We start from the raw sequence: 22227 nt of genomic DNA, 5'->3' as shown, positions 1-22227 counted from the left end.
AACCTATGCGGCTAACTGCTGATATTTGGATCAGTTGTTATCTGCTATCGGGCAGATCTAAACCTAGCCGGTCAGACTTGTACGGATAAGCGCTGAGATATACAAAGGCAGAGACTCTAGATGGGCCCCATGAGGCGAGGTGGGTCCCAGGAGAAAACCAACAGGAGATGGTGTATTGCAGATTTAATTAAGTGTTCAATTAAAAGTTATTCATTGTGAGTATATATTGTACAATATATATTCACACAAAACAATTTCAACATTTCTGACCTGCAGTCTCAGGTGCCACTTTTTCAACTAGTGTAAACAAGAATGCTGAAGGGAAAAATATCGCTGTCCGGAAATGAGAGGTGACGGGAAACTGCCAGCCGATCCGCTGACTCCCTGTCCCCTGCCAGGTGCGTTGAGCAGCGCTCTCGGCGTCACGTTACTGACGCGTCCATAAGACACAGCCTTTGCAGAAATGCTCTTTTTTTACTTTTCTGTCTTTATTATATTTTTGGTTTTGGTATTTCTTTTGCGAATGAGCTTTATTTATTCATAGTTTTCTGTTAGCTGATAAGCGTGTGGGAGGTATCTCGTCGGTTTCCTGAGCAGAAACACGGAATACGGAGGAGGCAGATAAGGTTCACAAGGATCATCCTGAGCCCACTTCCCCTACGTCCTGCAGTACCAAACCCCACCTAACTTCTGGCTTTACATGCACTTCCCTACAGCTAAGGATCCTCTGTGCCTATCCCACATCTTCTGGAATTCCTGTCCAGCTCTCTCCACTGGCGTCCTCAGAAGGCAGTGAGATGCTCCTACTGACCCTACAAACATGCAAGCGTGGCACTCTGGCAGACTCTCTCTCCGCTGGTTGTATAAGTGAAGCCAGGACCTTCCATCGTCCCAGGCAGTACAAGATTGGCCGGCAGTCCTGCTGCAATATATGGAAGTAATGAAGGGAGCGCACAGTTTCCTGATGAGGGCATGGAAGGAGAGAGGCCATGGAGGCGAGGATAACGTGCGGGCAGGAAGAGCACTGGGAAGCAATCTCCAGGGTGGGCCCATGGAGCTGGGATGTCGTCCCCTGATAGCCCCATGAGGTTTCCTGTAGCTTTCCTGAGTAGGAGGATGTGGTTGGCCACACATAGCTTCAGACTGTGTCACTGCTCGTTAAACAGTCCCATGCTGAATTCTTTAATAAAGTTCCTGACAGAAGTCGTGACCTCGCTATCATCCCATCTCTTCCAATAACACCCCTGGCCTGGGTGACTCCGGGAATCCTCAGCAGAACTACCCGGGCATCTCTGGGAAATGGAGGCAGAGGAGAAGATTTTAAGAAACCGAAACTTTAATCCCCAGTTACTGAGCTTGGTCCCTGTACAAATTCCTCAGTTAAGATGGCCCTTAAAAACGGCCTCCGCACGCTTCTCACTCACTCCCAACTGTAAGTGATCTTTTGTGACTTTTCAATAGAGAAATTCTTACTCCTACGATTCCATGGAAGTCTTCGGCGTTGAACAAGATGAGGAGCAGGGAGCAGAGAGAAGGGAACCCAGGAGATAAGAAAGAGGATGTCTACCAGATGCACCCTCGCCGAGGAAGGGGATATCAGCAGTTCTCCTCTCTCCTCTGGCACTGCAAGAGCCACCAGGCCAAAATGCATTGACAAAGGCTACGAAGAGACAGAGACAACCTGGGAGAGAGGTGGATGAGAGGGAAACAGGCCCAGACAGAGGAGAGGAAAGGAGGACTAAACGTTGAATTCTACTTCAGATCCTGCTCTCTCCTCTCTCTCTTGAAGTTGCAGTCACCTCATTTTACTGCCGCTGTCCTATCCAAGTGATTTTGGTTGGTTTGCAGAGTGGAGATTGAAGAGAGAGAATTGCCACCGTCACTTTTTCTCTGTTTCCTTTCTTCTTGTGCACTCTCTCACACACTAATGGCCTCACGTGCTTACTCTCTCCTTCTCCTTTCCTCACCTCTCTGCAGTCTTTCCCACATTCTACCACTCTCTCCCTCCAGCCTGTGCCCATCCCTCCATCCTGTTTATCCCCTGCATCTGGCCCCTAGCCTGTCTCTCTCTCTCGCGCCATTCTCTACTTCTACCTCCTCTCTCCACCTCTCTCTGCTTCCCCTCCTTCTTTCCAGCCCCCCCTCTTCTCCGTCTCTCTTCCCACCTTTCTCCAAACTCTTCCTTGCTCTGCTTTACGTGAGAGCGAGTGCTTCCCTTTCTTCTGGTTGATGTGGATTTAGCTCAGGCTGAGTTTCTGTGCGTTCTTCCCTCTCCCCAGAGGGCTCACAGTCTAAGGCAACGGAGAGTGAGGAGACTTGACCGAGGTCACAAGGAGTGGCAGCGGCACTTGAACCCTGACCTTCCCCGGTTCTCAGCATTAGCAGGAGTCTGGCTAAAGGTCCAGGGTCAGGGTACTCTTTTCTCTGTTCCTGACCAGCACCTCTGTAATACCCTTTGACCTTGCCTCTCATCCTCGCTGTTTGGCCAATGGGAAGTGAGATACATAATGAAACAAGAGAAGAGCTGCCTTGACATTCAATATTTAATATTTAAATCAGATTCTGAGGAAGGATCTGTCCTCTCGTTGTGGAAAACGTCGCCATGGAAGTGTGGACTGGATCACTGGCAGGTGGGGTCCGTTTACCCCCTACGCCTCACTCAGATCTGACCGAAGCCGAGCAGGTGGCTCTCCTGCCATTCGTGAAACAGAATAAGAGAGCCTTCCTCTAGCGCTTCCATCTGAAAACGATTTCATGTTGAATGTCGTAAGATGGAATTCTCCTCCATCAACTTTGCTCTTCACGTGGGGCCAATTTCTTTTCTGTTCCTCGCACCCTCTGGGCTGCTGTTGGGCATGAGCCCCGAGTCTGCTCTCTCGTGCCACGAATGCTGCTGGGCCAGCCACAGCTCAGACAGGACAAGTGTGCGGTCCAGGAGATTCCTCCTCTCTCCTCCCCCGCTGTCACTTCTGTGCAGGAAGGAGGGTCTCCTCCCCCCCAAGAATAGAGGAAGAGGAAGGGATCCCCCCCAAAGATGTGGGGGACCTCCATTCAGCTGCACACCCATGAATCTTCAGAGTATCCCGCCACCCCCTCTAACCCTGCCTGCTCTTTCCAAGGCCCACCCATTCGTTTCTGCGCTCAGTGTCCGAGACCGAGACGAATGTGTCCTGCAATTCTGGCAGAAGCCCCGCAGCTGAGGGCGGCCAGGGCTGCTGGGGGTCCTTGGTCCTGGGTGTTGCCTACAAATACTTGTGTGTCTGTGTGTTGCTCTGTGTGTTTGCTGGGATGTGTTTTTTTTGTGCTTCTCCTTGTGCTTTGTGGGCCACTGTGTTCCTTACTTAGTGTGTATCTGCATTTATTTGAGCCATTGTGTTACCATCTGCACCTACATATTCCACGGGCGCAAAATGCTTGCATGTTGTGTTTTTGTGTGTCCAGGGATTTTATTGGTAAAGTTTATTTACAAGCAGAGGGAACAACAGAGGTAAAAAAACCACAGAATTTCACAGATAACAGAAAAGCCGATTCAAGCAGCATTCTCCATCTACGGCTCACCTCGATAATATAATCCTTCCCATCCTTCCCGTGTACGGCCTTCACAGCGCAAATGTCAAGTCCGCCAAACACCTCTGCACAGGAATCCACCCAGAGCCTGTACCTGTGAAATCGCACAAGAAGAGAGGGCGTAATAGCAGGGCACAGAGGCGCGTGAGGGTAGCGTGCCAGGTCACAGGGCCTGGGGAGGATGGCACACTGGATCCGGCCTGCAGGGCCCTGACCGCACTGGGAACCGTGCCTACGCTGGTCCTGCTCTGGGTCTCTCGTCTTTCTCATATTTAGAAAATCTTCTTTTGGCCCGTGCGCTGAGCTCCCATTCTGGAAACACCTGGGAGTTGTACGACTATAAAGCCCCAGCTTTCCAGAGAGTTTTGCCATCACCCCAGAATGAGATCAAATGTTTTTCAAAATCAAAGTCATAAGTTATCCTGCAGATAGAGATTTCATACTGAAGTAAGCATCATCCCAGAGAGATCTCAGGTCCCAGCTACCACGACCAGGAGCTCATTTCCCCTCCTCGCAGTAGCACAGGCCGTCATCCTCTGGGATATGTGCATCTCTCCTCCTCCTTCTATCATAGGGACATAAGAACATGCCATACTGGGTCAGACCAAGGGTCCATCAACCCAGCATCCTATTTCCAACAGAGGCCAATCCAAGTCACAAGTACCTGGCAGGATCCCACACAGAAGATAGATCCCATGCTGCTTATTCCAGGGATAAGTTGTGCTATTTCTTAAGTCTACCTGATTAATAGCAGTTTATGGACTTCTCCTCCAACAACTTGTCCAAACCATTTTTAAACCCAATTATGCTAGCTGCCTTTATCATATCCTCTGGTAATTCCTGAAAAGCCACTACTTATTATTGTGTGATAACAGCCTGGAATCTCTCTACCCCTTGAAATCCTGCCAGGTACTTGTGACCTGGACTGGTCACTGTTGGAAACAGGATACTGGGCTTGATGGATCCTTGGTCTTTTAAATAAATATTTATATTCCGCCTATAACGAATCACCATGCTAAGCGGATTACAGCATAAATTTAAAACACACTGGTCTGACCCAGAATAGCAATTCTTATGTTCTTATGTTCTAAGAGCCCCTTTAACCCCTCGATCATCTAACGGTCCAACCTACTCCCTCACAGGCTTCCTGCTTTGGATATATCTAAAAATCTTTTTATTATGAGTTTTTACCTCTACAGCCAGCTTTTTTTCAAATTCTCTTTTAGCCTGCCTTAGTGTTTTACATCTAACTTGCCAATGTTTATGCTTTTTCTCAGATGGATCCTTCTTTCAATTGTTCAAAAAAGTTCTTTTGGCTGTCGTTTAGCCTTCCTTCCAGCTTTCCTAATGCATGGAATACATCTGGTCTGGGCTTCCAAGATGGCTAATGTCTGCACCTGACATAAACCTCTGCATTATCCAGATAAATGCTTTTGAATATGGACCTCCTAATCCCTCCAGTCATTAATTCAAATTTAATCACCTTATGATCTCAGGGAAAGAAAGACAAGAGGCTGCAAAAGTCCTGGCTACCCTTTAAATAGCTTAGGGCTCAAAATGCTATCCTCGCCTCTCACTACATAGTCCGCAGTTATAATATTCATACTACGAGGTACACAGGCAGATAATTTCCCTCCACTGTCAAGCTTCGGGCCTGATTAGCAAGCCATAGCCTGGGAGAAAAGGCTTTGTGAATCAGACCCCGAACTGGAAACCAAGAAACTTCATCAGTTTGCTGAAGGTCGACCACTGAGTGGCAGAAAGGAGAATGGGCGTGAAATTCCTCTTCTCTCAGCTGTGTGTACTGATCACCGTTAGACATTTTACTACATCTCAATGTGATCTAATGTCACATCTGGACCTTACAAGTGTCACATATACATGGGCCTATTAAGCAGCTCATGTGGCTGTGTAACGTGGCGAGCTGCAGAGTGGGAGCAGAGTCCCCTTGGTGGCTTCTCTCCTTCATTGTCAGCTCTGCTCCTCCCACTGCTGCCCCTTTGCTTCTCCTCACTGCCTCCAAGCTCCTGCAGCCTCCTGCATCTTCCAAAGCAAATGGGTGGTCCCGGCTCCTGCTGTCCTCGCAGCTTCACTCTCTGTGAGCCAGGGTGCAGCCCCCTCCCCCCTTCCTTCCATATGGGCTTCCTATTTACAATCAGAGCATGAAGAGGAGGTGGAGCTGAGAACGTGCACACTCTGCACAGGCAGAACAGGAGTGTCAGGAGCACCAGGATCTGAACTGATGGGCCCACAGGAGAAGCAGGGAGGGACAAGGGAGACAGGAAACACGTAGATACTGGGGGCTCTAAGGAAAGGACCGAGGAGCACCTCCGCAGGACGGGGATTGGGTGGAGCGCCAGCAAGGAGCAGTCTGTAAGGTGGGCGGCCACTCGTCACAGCAGCTTGAGAGGCTGACTTCCTGTTTCCTCGCTTCTGGATGCTCTGCTCTGCTTCCTGATTGCTTGCTCCCGGATCACCTTTCTTGCTCCTAGACCCCTCTCTGTATTGTGCCTTGGAGACCACCTCTTGCCTTATGACAGGCGTCGCTGGGCCTATGAGCGAGGCTGAAGCCTGACTGACAAGGGAGATGCTGCTGCTGCTGCTGCTGCCCTTGATGCGGGGGGTGCGAGAGCAACTGGGCCTCGGGTCAGCTCGCTGCTTAGGAAGAGGAAGGGGGATGATGGTGGTGATGGGATCAGGGGGGAGTGCGCTAAGGTTTAACCCTGCCCAGGGTGCACAAACACTCTCCCTCCCTCTCTCTGGTGAGGCCTTACCTCTCCGTCATCGCAACCTGCTCCAGCATAGCAGAACCCGTGTTTGCCTTCCAGTTTCCAGAAATGGAGGTTCTCCTGCGGGAAGAAAGAGGATACTGTGAAAGCCCTGCCCCGGGCGCCACGCCTCTGCTCCCCCCTTCTCAACACCTCCTTCCAACTGCGGATCAAGGAAATGGATTTGAACATCAACGCCAAGTTTACATGGCTGCACCCCCAGTGAGGGGGGGTCAGGTGTCAGGGCATTAACCTCCCCCCACCCCCCCAAACAATATCGTACAAGGCCCATCCTCAGCTCACAGCTCAGACCCTGCACTTGCACCTGAGCTGGGATGCGCACGAGGACGTTTACGGGTTACAGGCTCAGATCTGCCAGTTTGCCTTCGGAGACTCTCCTGGAGCTGTAACAGGTGAAACGCTCTCCCCCCTTGCACTATAAATACTGGGCGGGGGTGAGAATAACCTGTACACGCGGGGTAATGTTTGGCTTTGCTGTGATTCATTCTTCTTCTTGCAGCTGGGAGACTGGCAATGGCTTTTCGCTGGTCCTGTGCTTGGGATCTGGACCAGGACGCGGCGCAGACCCTGCGTAACGAGAGCAGGAGTGGGGAGCAAGGAGGTAAGGCAGAATAAAGGCTTGAAAGAGAGAAAGGGGATCATTGTAGCAGCCTTGTGAAGAAGGAGAGGAGGCTGTTTCAGTGGTGAGGCTTGGAAGGGGTGGGAGAGGTTACAGGACGGACACCCCATGCACTCTCCTCTCCACCTCCACGCCCTTCCCCGGCATCAATGGATCTGTAGCCCTCTGTCAGACAAACTGGAACCACAAGGCCACAGATTAGGGTTTGCCACCTCATCTCAAGTCAACCGGAGGCGCTGACCCAGTCCTGGTTTTACACTGTCGCCAAGGGAAATCAGAGGTCAGCCTGCAGTGAGGTGGAGGCGCTGGGGGTGAAACCCGGCCTGGCTCTGCCTGCCCCTTCTGAGCTGGAGCTTGCGTGGCAGGTGCTCCCTGGGGACTCGCGTCTCCGGCCTGGAAATCAGAGCCCAGCCTGCAGTGAGGTGGAGGCGCTGGGGGTGAAACCCGGCCTGGCTCTGCCTGCCCCTTCTGAGCTGGAGCTTGCGTGGCAGGTGCTCCCCGGGACTCGCGTCTGCGGCCTGGAAATCAGAGGCCAGCCTGCAGTGAAGCGGAGGCGCTGGGGGTGAAACCCGGCCTGGCTCTGCCTGTCCCCTTCTGAGCTGGAGCTTGCGTGGCAGGTGCTCCCCAGGACTCGCGTCTGCGGCCTGGAAATCAGAGGTCAGCCTGCAGTGAGGTGGAGGCGCTGGGGGTGAAACCCGGCCTGGCTCTGCCTGTCCCTTCTGAGCTGGAGCTTGCGTGGCAGGTGCTCCCCAGGACTCGCGTCTGCGGCCTGGAAATCAGAGGTCAGCCTGCAGTGAGGTGGAGGCGCTGGGGGTGAAACCCGGCCTGGCTCTGCCTGGCCCCTCTGAGCTGGAGCTTGCGTGGCAGGTGCTCCCCAGGACTCGCGTCTGCGGCCTGGAAATCAGAGGTCAGCCTGCAGTGAGGTGGAGGCGCTGGGGGTGAAACCCGGCCTGGCTCTGCCTGGCCCCTCTGAGCTGGAGCTTGCGTGGCAGGTGCTCCCTGGGACTCGCGTCTGCGGCCTGGAAATCAGAGGTCAGCCTGCAGTGAGGTGGAGGCGCTGGGGGTGAAACCCGGCCTGGCTCTGCCTGTCCCTTCTGAGCTGGAGCTTGCGTGGCAGGTGCTCCCCGGGACTCGCGTCTGCGGCCTGGAAATCAGAGGTCAGCCTGCAGTGAGGTGGAGGCGCTGGGGGTGAAACCCGGCCTGGCTCTGCCTGGCCCCTCTGAGCTGGAGCTTGCGTGGCAGGTGCTCCCCAGGACTCGCGTCTGCAGCCTGGAAATCAGAGGTCAGCCTGCAGTGAGGTGGAGGCGCTGGGGGTGAAACCCGGCCTGGCTCTACCTGCCCCTTCTGAGCTGGAGCTTGCGTGGCAGGTGCTCCCCGGGACTCGCGTCTGCGGCCGGAAATCAGAGGCCAGCCTGCAGTGAGGTGGAGGCGCTGGGGGTGAAACCCGGCCTGGCTCTGCCTGCCCCTCTGAGCTGGAGCTTGCGTGGCAGGTGCTCCCCAGGACTCGCGTCTGCGGCCTGGAAATCAGAGGTCAGCCTGCAGTGAGGTGGAGGCGCTGGGGGTGAAACCCGGCCTGGCTCTGCCTGTCCCTTCTGAGCTGGAGCTTGCGTGGCAGGTGCTCCCCGGGACTCGCGTCTGCGGCCTGGAAATCAGAGGCCAGCCTGCAGTGAGGTGGAGGCGCTGGGGGTGAAACCCGGCCTGGCTCTGCCTGGCCCCTCTGAGCTGGAGCTTGCGTGGCAGGTGCTCCCCAGGACTCGCGTCTGCGGCCTGGAAATCAGAGGCCAGCCTGCAGTGAGGCGGAGGCGCTGGGGGTGAAACCCGGCCTGGCTCTGCCTGGCCCCTCTGAGCTGGAGCTTGCGTGGCAGGTGCTCCCCAGGACTCGCGTCTGCGGCCTGGAAATCAGAGGCCAGCCTGCAGTGAGGCGGAGGCGCTGGGGGTGAAACCCGGCCTGGCTCTGCCTGCCCCTTCTGAGCTGGAGCTTGCGTGGCAGGTGCTCCTCGGGGACTCGCGTCTCCGGCCTGGCTGACGAGGGCCCATGGATTAACTCTTCCCAGAAACCCCCCCTGCCCCTTTTCCTCTGAATTCAGAACAAACACCCCAGCTTCCTCCTCGGTGTCTGCGGCTGGGGCGTGTCCGGCTCCGTCAACAGCTGGATGGGTTCACTGCCCGCAGCAAATGCTTGCAACAGATCAGCCCCCTGGAGAAGAAGTCACTGCTGGTTTTCTTTTCCACTGCTTTCTGTGTTATTTTGGCGGCGCCTGCACAGATTGTCCTGCCAATAAAGTTCCCTGAATCCTCTTCCTCCTGCTCACAGTGTAGTCCACGGGGCTCATTTTATCCTTTCGCATGAAATAATATGGGGGTTTTTTCGCTTTGGAAGGGGAGTCTCTCCTTTTCTCACCCGCCTTTCTTTCTCTTGCGCCGTTCCAGTCTTATTTCCCCCCCTCTCTTTTCCTATGTCCCAGCCGCCCCTGCCTCCGTCCCTCCCCTTGCCGGTCCCCTGTTCTGCAGAGCCAGCACCGTCCAGCTCAGCCTCTGCCGCATTGACGTCGAGGCTGCTTCAGACACGCTCGTTTCTTTTCCAGAATATGAAAAGGGGGGGGGGGGGGGATGCGATGTTCAGCCAGAGGATGTGCCCGGGAAGGCCATGGCGCAGCAGAGAGAATCCCGGGAAATAAAAAGCAGACTTCGCTATTCCCGTTCAGACGGCGTGGTCGAGTCTGTCTGAGACGGGGCCTTAAGTTATATAAATACCCAGCAGGGAACCTGTACGGAGCCTGGCAGGTGAGCTGCATGTGGAAAGGGCTGAGCGGAGATCCCAGTCCAGGGGGGGGGGGGCTGTGTGCTTGCACCCGCTCCTCGAGTAGCACCCTGTCCGCTCCAACGCCGCAAGGGTCCTACGAGAAAGATCTGGAAGGGGAAAATGGAGGGGACGCCTTTATCTCCACCTCAGCACAGGAGAGGATGGGAACGGGCAGGAGGGAGGCAGTGGAAGGAAAGCGGGGGAGGGGGGCGTCTGGGGAGTTTGCGCACGGCTCTTTCAAAAAAAAAAAAAGGAGAAGCGAGAATTATTTTGGTGGCAACGACCTCCTTGAGGAATAGCCGAGCAAAACCTCATAGGCTGGAGGCAAGGACCTCACTACTGACGCCAGCTTTCTTCATGCAACTTTCAACTTAATTATAATACTCAGCACCCAAGCACCAGAAGACTGCCCACCGTCTAGCGGTGCCCTCTCGCCAGGAGCTGCCCTCTCCTGCAGGTGCAGGGCCTCCCATTCCTTGCCCGGCTCTGCCTCTTATCCTGCCCCCCCCAGTGCTCCCCCACTCTGGTGGCATCAGGCACCTAGCCTGGCCCCCGCACAAGTTAAGGGGGGATAGTACGCCCACTCCCCTTCAGCTGGAACCCATCGGGGCGAGCATCGTCACGCACCCTGGATCCCACTCCTCCATTCACTCTTCCTGGCATCCTACCAGCTGGACTCAGGGTAGGGGGCTACAGGTTTGTGCTCTTCTCCACTTACTATAGATACCACCATTACCAATCACCCACTGTGCCCTTTGCCCGGTGTCCACCCCTAGTCCTTCAAAGAAGCCCCTTTGTTACTCTGGGTTCCACTCCTTCCCCGGCCGGACTCTCTGGACTTTATCTGGTAATTCCTGTGGTGGCTTTCACTCTTTTCCCAAGTTAACTATGGCATCTTCCGACTCCTCTGCGCCATCTTCAGCTGCAGCGCTGCTTTCTGGCCCATTCTGCAGTAATTGCACCTGGGTACTCTGCAGTGCCTGCGCCTGGATCTTTCGTGCTGCCTTCCTCAGGTCAGTCTGGATGGCTCCCAACAGACCACTCTATACTGCCTCCTACTGGCCAATCTGCGTTGGCTCTTTCAGGCCAGGCTGTAAAGCTCCACCATGAGCTCTCTTGTACAGCAGTCACAGTCAGTGCAGGGTCATTCACCTGACATTCATTCTTTTTACTTCCATTCAGCTCTGCCTGTTCTTGCAATTCTGCCTTGCCTTTCACAACCTGTCCCAGCGGTGTGTTCACTAGTTCCATGCCAGATTTTCCTCTTACATTTGCTGTTATTCTCTTCTCCTGCACCACTGTCCCTCTGAAGGATAAAGCACCAGTCAGGTAACTCATACAGCTGCTAGGCTTCCTCTGCTTCCAGATGCAGTGAGCCCTTGCCTGGCATATCTCTTACTTCCCGTTCCTTCCAGGCACATGTGCAAGCAGTCTGATGCTTTATGGCACATTCCTGCACCTGCCTCTGTCCTTCCTGTGACTTTGAAGCAGAGTTTGCATTTCTCGCTCGGTCACGCTTTCCCACAGACAAGGCTGATTTTCTTGAGCATTAATGCAAAGCATCTCTTGCTGCAGAAGGGTCACGCCACGTACAAACGCATTAGCAACTTTGGCAGTTTCACTTTCTGCAGGGGCCATGCCCTGTTCAAACACAGTCTGCACAAACTGTTTTTCTCTCTTTTTTTTCTGTGAAAAAGTTAAAAAAAAAACCCTGCTTGTCCAGCAACTAACTCACTTTGTTCCCTTGCTAAGCAAGCAGAGCTTCTCTCCTTACTTGTACACAAACTTTTTAAAGCTAATTTTTTTCTCAGTCCCCAAAACACTGTGTTAAGCAAAAAAATAAATACATTTCTGTGCTCCTCCCTGAGCCACAGTCCTTTAACTCTTCAGTGCTTTGTGCAAAAGTAGTAACACTGCTTCTTTGGCAGGTCACATCCAACAAACTTATTTCTTCATTACTTTCTTTTTCCTGCCTTGGAGATTTGGCTTTCTCTCTGTGCCAAGCATAGTGCAGAAATCCCTGAACTGACACCGTGTGTGGGACAGCCGAGCAAAACCTCATAGGCTGGAGCATTCATCCAAATGCACCTTTCTATGTGCACTTCAACATGTATTTTCTGTGGGCAAAACTTACTGGCACAAGTCGAAGGAGCAGAGTTTATCCCACTGTTCATTTCTTTCTGAAGACCGGCACAACCAATCAGAACAGAGAATGCAAGGCCGGCAAACTGATTTATACCATGGGAACAGGACAGATGCAGTCTATAATCATGGGCCGAGGTGAGAGAAGCCTATCGGACTCAGAACATGAGTGTAAATTACGTGCACCTCTGGAACCTGCATTAACACAAGGGGCACTCACATGTAGGCCTTGTAATTGCTGCCAATTTTCTGGATCCGGATGTCATACTTGGAGTCGATGAACGGCTCTGTGGTAGCATAGGTTTTAGCCATGGCCACCAGGCTGGCGATATCCTGGAACTCATAGTGGCTTTCGACTTTCACCTGAAGCCGTCCATGCAAAAGAAAAGAAAGGCAACACCTGATATGCAAATCTGTACATAGGCAGGGGGAGTAGAAATCTAGCAGCAAGCACCCAGGGCTTCTGCTTCTAACCTTGGCTATGCCACTGACTAGCTGGTATCTCAGGGAAATCAATTCACTTCCCTGTGCTTTATTTCCACTGCAAGTTAGTACTAATTAGAAACAGAGAATCTGCTGACAAAGAAGCACCCTAAGGCCCACATAGCCTGCCCGATGTCATTCCTGGTGCAATTCCAGAGATCCCCAGCTGATCTCTGGCTTTCCCCTCGCTATCTCAGGTTTATTGAATTGTTACCATTTTTTCTCTGTCACCTCCACTGCGAGGCCATTCCTCACATTCACCCTCCCTGTCCTGCTCCCAATTCCACCCCAGTGAAATCTCTTGTTCTAGAGCATTCTTTCTATTTACAAAGGTTTGCCTCTTGTGCATTATTTATAGCTTTCATGTATATGAATGTCTCGATCATATCCCCCCCTTTCCACATGACCCCCCCTCCCTCATCTCTCCTCTCCTCTAGGGAGCACATATTTAGCTCTGTAAGTCTCATTCCCTATTGATTTTGGTACAGACCCTACCTCATTTTGGATTTTGGTGGCCCTTTTCTCTCTATATCCACCTGGAGGGAAGGCCTCCCGAACTGGACATAATATTCTAGGTGAGGCCTCACCAACGATTCGTACACAGGCATCATCACCTCCTTTTTCATGCTGGTTATCTCTTTCCTTATGCCTGCTCTTTTACTCTCCTTTTGCGGTTCTTCATGCATTAAGTAACTCATCTTTAAAGCTCCTTCTGGAATAGTACGGCTGTAAGATGCTACGTCAAACATTTAAATTCAAATGTTCTGCCTTAGAAGAAAGAGCTTTACCATTAAACAAACAATCCCTGTCCTGCCTCGTAATGTTATCACTGTCCTAACTGCTGGGTGTGGGGACTGAATGAACACGGGAAGGACCGGACAGTAACAGGAGCTGAAAACGTGACGGCTCCAGCTCCAATGAGACGTCCTTATTCAGCCATTTTCCCGTGTCCTCTAGAGGCCTTGTGCTTTCCTGAAGGGGTGGCACTGGGTCTGAGAAAAGCTCTATAAACAGACAGTCCCGCTCTCTGTGCCTGCTCTGCTTACAGCATGGCGCAGGACGCGTTCCCCAGAAATGCAAATATAAAGGACATTCTTACCTTTTCACATTGAAGAAGAAGCCCTTCCACAAGGCCCTATGAAGGCATTCATGAGTGGAGAATGTGGAATGTCTCATTCCGACTTTTTAACTAATTGTTATTGATGAGTTCGTTAATTGTACTGAGGAGTCACAGCAGGCTGTGATACCTCTCAAAGGACCAACTAAAACCGGGTTGCAGGTCGTGAGCTTTGAGATCTCCTGGGCCTTTCCTTTCGAGGTGACCGTAGGCTGGAAGTAGGAAGCTTTAAAAGAAGCTCGGTAAACGAATCACTAAATCTAGATAGCAACACCTTGTGGCCATGCCAGAGCTGCTGCGGAGTGACTCTGCAGTCATTTGCGATGAGATGTAAAAGGTTATTACTTCTCAGTGCTGGGAAATGGGCCAAGCTACACATCTTACAGCTCGACTAGCCGGATCCTTCAAAGCATCAACTTACCTGGGGCGTAACTCTGTCGCTGCTTTATTTATTTTTCTTGGCATACTTCTACGACTCTTTTTTTTTTCTATCCTAACATAGTTTACTTCTTATACTTTTACACTTATTCTGTATGTTTTTAAAAATCTCCATGCCTGAGCCTGCTCTTTGGCTGTTTCTTATGCGTTCCTGCTGCACATTATTTCTCTGGGATATTTGGGTGAAAGGGCACAGCAGCTCTCAGATTTATAACGGTGGGCACGGCTAAGTGGGAGGAAGGCTTGAGTGCTTGCTCAGTCTTATGGAACTTCAGAAGGCCAAGGGAGGAGAATACAAGCCAGCGGGCAGAAAGTGGCTTCCAAAAAAGGGCTAGGGTAATGGGACAGCCATGGCTGGAACACTAACAGCGGCGGCACCGCCATACCAGGCTCCCAAGAAGGCTGGGGGGTTAAACTACACCGAGTGACCATGGCCACAACCAGAAGGCGAGTACAGGCTGAGCAGATGGCTTCACTAATTCTGGTGGTTGTTTGGTGTTGGATGAGGTCTGGGCTCTGTAAGAACGAGAGAGCGGGACGACGAGGCCTGAAATGGCCAAACGACTGGAGGCGGTGGAAACAGCACTGAACATGCCCGGGACAGATACAAAGGGTGGTGGCAGGAACACGATTCAGAGGTCAAATAAAAGATTTCAGGGGGGAGGGGGGTGGAAGCTGGTCCTGGTTACTCTCATTTACCCAAAGTCACAGAGAACCAGAGAGGAAGGCAACTGGGCAGACTGGATGGCTCCTTTGACCTTTATCTGCCCTCATGACCTATGTTTTGTTACTATGAGCTTTTAATGTTAATATTTCCTCATGCATGAGCACAAAAACCCAAGGATTAAGATGATTTTGTGCAATGGAGATTTGACTGATCAGAACATTGTTTCCCAGTACTTCTGCTGTGAAATCAGTCATGTGAAGAGCTGGCTCTACAGCGAAGCCCGGAGATTTAAGAATCCCATTTCCAGTGGGTTTTTTTTCCCCTCCGGCTGCATTGGGGTCTAACTTGTAGTAACAAGCTTTCAGCTCTTTAGCTGGAGAATCCCATAATAAACAGATGAGGATGGATGATTAGTATGGGATGAAGGGATGGTTTTGTGGTGGGTTTTCGTGGTTTGATGCTTCCATTCCCTTACTTTTTTCTATAGTGAAGGTTGGAGGAGAAAAAAAACCAAACATTAAGGGGGGTCATTTCCAAAGCCGCTGACGGGCATCAACCCCGGTTTAATGCACGCACATGGCAGCTCTAAAATTGACCTGGAGTTGGTGTGTATAAAAGTACACGCGCGTATGTTTCCGTGCAATGAGCAGAGGCGCTCTGGGGCGGGAGCGGCCGGTCCTTCCACACATCCCTACTGATTTTAAACGTCTGCGTATAAGTCTTATTTTTATTTATTTATTTATTTATTTTCGTATTTTTTTTTTTATATATATATACCGCGGCACGTTAATAACATCATCTCGGTTCACAATAAACAGTAAATCAGCAACAAGCTTTACAGTCAATACATGCAGAAATGATGCCCTCCAAAGAAGCGTAACTTTACACGAGGTCATGTGGGCGCGCGCGCGCCACCAATTCCCCCGAGAATTTTCAAAGCGAATTTACGCCCGTAAGTTGCCTTTGAAAATACTGGGTAAAGTCTGCATGTCGAATGTCCCGCTAGGCAGGGAGAGTGGTAAAAACATCCTCTGCATTGTGAGAAAATGGAAAGTTCTGGGGTGGATGTGTCTACTCCGAAAAAGTGAAGGGGCGAAGGGTGAAAATTCAGAATATGTGACAGCAATATAATTCCACCAAAACTTTTCAAAATCACGTATGAGAGCTTTTTTTTAAGGAGGAAAAGGCTTCAGATGCCAAGACATAAGAACATAAGAAGAACATAAGAAAATGCCATACTGGGTCAGACCAAGGGTCCATCAAGCCCAGCATCCTGTTTCCAACAGTGGCCAATCCAGGGACTGGGAAGCCTCACTGTCTAGATGGCAAGGGCAAAATCATGCATCAAAAAAACCTCCTTTTTAAAATGTTTATAAAGTGATGCTCTGTAGGTGAATTTTCAAACACTCTGCTTGTGATGTCCAAAGGAAATTTCAATATGCGATTTGGAAAAAAATCTCCATCTAAAACTTAGTGCATGAACAGGGAAGCATTGAAATGTTCAAAGGAGTTGTCTGGAAATTTAACTTCCAAAGACTCCTTAGCTTGAGATTAGTTGGCGTTTGCCGCAGAAGAGCGTAGACGGATATGTGAGTAACGCATCGTCGCACTGGAAACTGAGCAAGCATAAAGATGAGTCAAGCATTTCAAAATCATCAGCGTGTGAAGGCTGAGGAAGAAATAGCAGCTGATCTCAAGGTGCCTGGATGAAAGCTAAGCGCTGCTCTTCACAAGTCTTGGCATCCGAAGCCTCTTCCTCCTTAAAAACGTTTTGCTGCAGTTATATTGTTGTGAATATGTTTACTGCAGGGGTGCTCCACAATAAGCTACTCACTGCCAAAAGAAATCAAAGAATTTAGGGAAAATTCTCTCCAAAGTCAGAAGGATTTGATAAAAGCAAAGCAGGCCAAAACCGGCCTGGGTTTGTGAGAACCCTTCATATCCTGCTCTGGGTACAGAGAATGGCCGTTAGGTGAGAGGATAAACGAACCCGCTTACTTTTAGCTGGGGGATTTTCAGTTGAATCTGAACGGCTAGATTTAGGGCTGCTCTTTATGCAAGCAACGGGTGCTCACCCACACTCAGCTGATTGGAAACTGAAAACCAGCGCTAACGGGCTAAGCCATAAATCTGTCCCAGGAACAGGCCTGGGAGATGCCCCGGCCTTCCCTGCTTCCTGAATTTAGGAGGAAAAATTCAGCAGAACAGTGGGGAAAAGTTCTGAAATGCAGATTTTTAGCTGGCTAAACCTTCCCAAAATATAATTATATATACCAGGGAATATTGAAGAATTTTGTTCTTTATAGGAAATGGAATCGGCTGCTTACGCAGGCACTAGCCAATGGCAGGGAAGCTTTAAAAATCTTCGGTGACATCATCATGTGCTCTGAGCTCCCTGAGATTTCAGATGCAGAGAACTGAATAGGTCTCGTTCCCTAGAGGAAGTAGGAAAAAGGTGATAATGGGGCTCTGGTAACTCATGAAACGTGACCTGGGAGTCACTGGGCACGCAATGACATTAGAGAAAGATTCAAATCTTATTAGAGGGGACAGCAGCACACGGATATGGTGATGTTATAAGGCCAGTTTCCCTATAAGAAACCTAATAAGCAGAGCCAGTCTGTAAGTCCAACCTAAAATAGCTGCATGTGCTACATCCAAATCCAATCTGCGACACTGGGCGGATCAGCAGGATCCCACATTCTGGCTGGGTGGAGGCTCCAGGGCCTGCAGCCTTGCTAGGGGCCGCTCACCCCGTGTTGCACCTCTCCCTGGGGTGACGCCACTCCAGCACATTCTATCTGCTGAAGTGCGGGTCCTTTCCTCCGAATTTCTAAGCTCACGCCAGCTGTGCTTTCAGCCGCCTTCCAAGCGACCTGGTGGAGCCCGTCAGCCCCTAGCTCTGGAAAGAAAATGCACTTCTTGGAACTGGAGTCCTGGCTTTTTAAGGCTCGTTTCGAATGAAAAGTCCCTCCAACGAAAGCAGAATTGTGCGAGCCAGAGCCCAGGGACGGGCAGCCGTCTGCTTCCCCCACACGAGAACAACCTGTCCAGAATCTCCCAGCAGTCGTGATTCATAGCAATGACATCAAACTCTGAATTACGAGCTGTGCAGGAATCAGAGCCCTGAATGTTTCCCTGTTTTCTCCTGCTGGCTTACAAGACGAGTTTCCATGGCTTTCTTGGCTCTCTTGGCACCAGGGCAACCTCTGCTCCAGCCGGGGAGAATGGTGCTCGCTACGCAGCAAATCCCAGCTGCCGTTTCCTCAGCTCGCCTATGAGTTTTGCAAGCCCAGCGTGCAGACTACTCTTTGAGTTAAAGGAAACCTTTTTATGATTCCATCTCCACTGTGGGACTCTGAGCCTTCATTAGATTGACCAATGAGCCAGGCTGACTGTGCTCCACAGCCCCCAGGGCTGCTGTTTGGTGCAGGAAGGTGTTAGAGGTCCGGGAGAGGAAAGGGATCGACCAGGGACCAGAGAAGATAATAAAGCACCTTGGAGACTGCTGGAGTCTTCTAATTATAACTTTACTGTTTTCAAGAAACAGCAAATTACAACAACTTGACAATTTTAAGTCACATGCGGGGTAAACGCACTTTTGTTCCTAGCTCTGCCCAGGGTTGGCATTAGACGCACTTGGGCCTTAGGGGCAGTCGGTGCCTGCTGTCCTGCAGCTCCATCTCGGTACCAGGACCCGGCTTCCTTGAGGTCCCGGGTCCTGGGCAATTGTTCTGCTTGCAACCCCCTAAAACCGGTTCTGCTCCTGCCTTTCTTCCTGTTCAATGAGTGGGAAAGTCATTGGCATCCCTGTGATTTCCCTGTTCCCTGCTGACTGTAATCCCAGAGACTGAGTACGGTGCAGGCCTAACCAGAGCAGGAGGGAGGGAGGGAGGCCGCGGGGCCCTGTCTGAGTTTTCCAGCCGCCTCCAGGGCAGAAACTCAGACCAGAATCAAGGATCATTTATTCATTTCACGCTTTCCAGCAAGAGACCGCAAACCCAGTTACCACAGCAGCATCAACGGGGTCTGTATCCAGCAAGGCACTTACAACAGGGCGGCACATTCGTAGTGCAATCAGAGCAGACAGCTCTGGAGGTGGGTTAGCCAGACCTGGAGGCACACAATTGGGAAGATGTAGAGCCCTGGAGCTGTTGGGGTTAGCATTTTTACATTCTCATTACAGCATTGCCTGAGATTTGTCCCAGACGCAGATCGTAAATTGGCTCTTGGGGCGGGAAGGCGGCTGCGGTAGCTTTGCGAGGGCCAGGACGGTTCATGGCCTGGCCTGAGGTGGAAGGGCAGGGATTCTGCAGCTGAGCCCCTGCTGCGCTGCTGGTCCTAGAGGCGCACGTGGACCCTGGGAAGGCACAGCCACAACCCAAACTGTAAGCTTTGTTCACGGAGTTATCGGGAGCCGGTGTAGGGATTTTAAGGCGGGCGTGATCCTCCTGGACCTTCGTAGCACCTAACCGCACCCGAGCCGCAGTGCTTTGCAGGAGCGGGCGAGTGTTTTTGGGGTATCCCCCATGTAAAACGAGTTGCCGAATGGCGACAGGAGATCGTGCAGGCCCGAATGACTGTGGCAAAGGTGGGGCTCTGGAGGAAGGGGTGTGGCTGGTGTGGTTTGAGCCACAGCCTGGACCTGAGGCTCAAAGTGCAAATGCCAGGCTAGAAACTTGGTTGTCCCTTTGAGGGTCACCTGGGGCCACAAAAGGCCTGGTCTGTTTTTCCTTACCGGGAATTCTCTCTCCACAGATCTTGGCTGGGTTTTTGTCAATCGTGCTTTGGAGGATTCAGTAATTTACTGGCCTTTCTCTGATGGACAGTGCAAGAGCTATAGAAAGGTACAGAGAGAGGATTCGGTTTTCTGGCTGGAAGCATGGAAGTGGGACTCAGGAGTGCCTAGGAACGATAGGTTCAAATACCGGCCCGGCTACCTGATTTTATCTCTTCCCAATTGATACAAATCATTTTCCTTAAAAGCATGATTTTAAGGTCTGAGAACCCGTTTCAAGCCGCGTGACTAGTCTGATGTGCTCAGAGGAATTTCTACTTATGCACGTAGTGTCCAATAACGCTTTATTTCTCCGTCATTTTAGTACGCCGAGTCCCGTGTCAAATCCACAGCCTGCTCAGGATCGTGGCGATCCCGGCTGCGACCCTTCCGGGCATTCCTGCTTTCCAGGACGGCTTTAATTCACTTTCTTTCTCCAGTTTCCATAACTGTGCTGGGATCAGTAAGAAATTGGCCTTTCTACCTGGTTCCTCTGTTTTGCAATATTTTATAGGTTATTAGGGTTTTGTGGTGGATGAATCTTCTTAAAATTTACATTTGTGATGATTTGTTTCATGAAGCTTCTGGGACGCTCCTTAAAAATGTTAGAAGGCGCTTTCTAGACACAGAAAGCGGGATGTTTAAGCTCGCAGGCCTGTGGGTACTTCGGAAGGGTTACATTTCAAAAGGGAAGGGCAATTAACAGCTCTCGATATTACCCGGCTAAAACTCTTCTGAATTTCCCCTCCTCAGGTGCTAATTATTGGCCAGGGATGCACAGCCTCATTCCAGTGGATGCTTTAATGCCCTCTCAAACCCAGTGACCTGGGCAAATAAAAATTTACCTGCATCGATTGCTCTGCTTGCTAACTGTCCCTCTCAAACAGGCCGATTCAGTAAACCCCGCGGGAGAGCCGGCGCTCCGAGGCGAGCGCCCAGGCCCCTCTCTTGGACGCCCAATTCAGTATGCAAATGAGGGCCTGCGGTAAAAAGGAGGCGCTAGGGACACTAGTGCTAGGGACACTGCGGTAAAAAGGAAGCGCTAGGGACATCCCTAGCGCCTCCTTTTTACCGCAGGCCCTCATTTGCATACTGTCACCAGGTTTGACAGCCGATGCTTAATTTTACCGGCGTCGGTTGTCGAACCTGCTGACAGTCACGGGTTCGGAAAGTGGACGCCAGCAAAATTGAGCATCCGTCTTCCAACCCACGGGCCATGGGCAGATTTTTTTTTATTTTTTTTTTACTTTTGGGGCCTCCGACTTAATATCGCTATGATAGTTTTTTCTGCTTTTCTGTGCACTTTCCCGATGCCGGCCAAAATTAACTCCTTCCTTTGGGCAGGCGTTAATTTCTGAGCGTAAAATGTGTGGCTTGGCTGCACATTTTACTTTCTGTATTGCGCAGGAATAACTAATAGGATCATCAATATGCATTTGCATGTTGAGCGCGCTATTAGTTTCGGGGAGGGTTGGACGCGCGTTTTCCCACGCGCTATTACCCCTTGCTGTATAAAGGGTAGTAATAGCGCGTCGAAAACGCGCGTGCAAACGGGGGCTAACGGTGCGCTCGGCCTGAATGGGCCTGAAAGTGGTTAAAAGTCAGTGGAAGCTTTCAGGCCGCACTCACTTTTAGCAGACATACATTCGATTTCCCCCCTAACCCCCCACTCTTCCCTTTCCCCTCCTGCAAATCTCCTTCCCCTATTGCCCTTTCAGTGCCCTTCCTGGGGACCTCAGGGAACTCAGAGCCAGTGAGCCCCACCCTCCTCATCCGAGCTCGACTTCTGGCAGGTTCTTTCTGCACTTTAAGGTAACTGAATCCCGAATGCACGAGCCGGACATCAGCCAGGCCTGGCTCCTTGAGCGACCGGTGCCACCTCTCCCGAGTTTCAGACTTGTGCTAAATCATTCGTTTCCGTAGCTGAGAGGCCTGACACGGAAAGAAAGCCAGGTGAGAGCCGTGCTGGTCATCTCACCTTTCCCATGCCTGCATGAGCGTGTCCAAGCTTGACCACCACGGGGAAGTTGGGAGTCGTCAGCTGAAAGACACAAGGAACAATTCGAACAAGCGTCAGGATGGGATAACATTGTGCACGGGGAGCGTTAGGTACTTCACAGGATTTATAGAGTTTGTTATATAAAGTCAATGGGTAATTGTCCTACCTGGGAACCTTTGAATCAGCGGTCATTTATCACCATCATTAATTATCATTCATATACTCATAATCATTGTTTTAATCACCAATTCATCACTATTATTCAATCAATATTTAATATTGATCATCAATTCATCAGGCAGACCAGTGAAACCCTGCCCTACCCACCCACCCTGAGGTTGAAAGTGCTCTTACAGTGGTGTAGATATAGTCCTCGGGTTTGCCTTTATGAGTTCTCCCTCTCTCCCGGAGATTTTAGCGTCCCGCCCGGAGACCCGGAAATGTCTCTAAATTTCTGGAGCCTCCGGGCTAAGTCCGGACAGTTCCCAGGTACGGCAATCGCCAGCCCCTCCGATGCCATCCTGAGAGGCACTGGCAATGTGTCCCTTCATATTGCAAAGCACCCAGCGCGGAGCTCCGATACGGCCGGTGTATGAGAAGCTGCAAATAAATAAACAAATAGGACATCACTTCAGCCCTCAGCTCAGCAGAGGGAACGGACCTCTGACCCAGAAGTAAGGTCCTACCAGCTCTTACCCTGCTGGTGCACGACTGCAGAGCATTACTGCTACAGCACTGCTTTCTTTTTCCCTACCTTAATGTTATACAGTAAGTTAAAAAAAAACCAACACACTGCAGATAAATGCAACGAAATGCTGCAGGACAG

The 22227-nt window shown here is 51.1% G+C and overlaps 1 protein-coding gene across 1 annotated transcript in view; it reads right to left on the bottom strand.

Annotated features, from left to right (window-relative positions):
- Nucleotides 1-22227, bottom strand: part of LOC115082077 (synapsin-3-like) — a gene marked incomplete at its 5' end in the record, with an annotated part of 84559 nt that overhangs the window by 33636 nt on the left and 28696 nt on the right. Inside the window, 4 exons of the mRNA XM_029586343.1 lie at nt 3559-3661; nt 6342-6416; nt 12141-12283; nt 21381-21443. Coding sequence (XP_029442203.1) covers nt 3559-3661; nt 6342-6416; nt 12141-12283; nt 21381-21443 — 384 coding nt within the window. The remainder of the gene's footprint in view (nt 1-3558; nt 3662-6341; nt 6417-12140; nt 12284-21380; nt 21444-22227) is intronic.

The sequence above is a fragment of the Rhinatrema bivittatum genome, unplaced genomic scaffold (genome assembly GCF_901001135.1).
Source record: "Rhinatrema bivittatum unplaced genomic scaffold, aRhiBiv1.1, whole genome shotgun sequence".
In the NCBI taxonomy this organism is placed as follows: domain Eukaryota; kingdom Metazoa; phylum Chordata; class Amphibia; order Gymnophiona; family Rhinatrematidae; genus Rhinatrema; species Rhinatrema bivittatum.
This window is presented reverse-complemented; position numbering and strand designations above follow the sequence as displayed.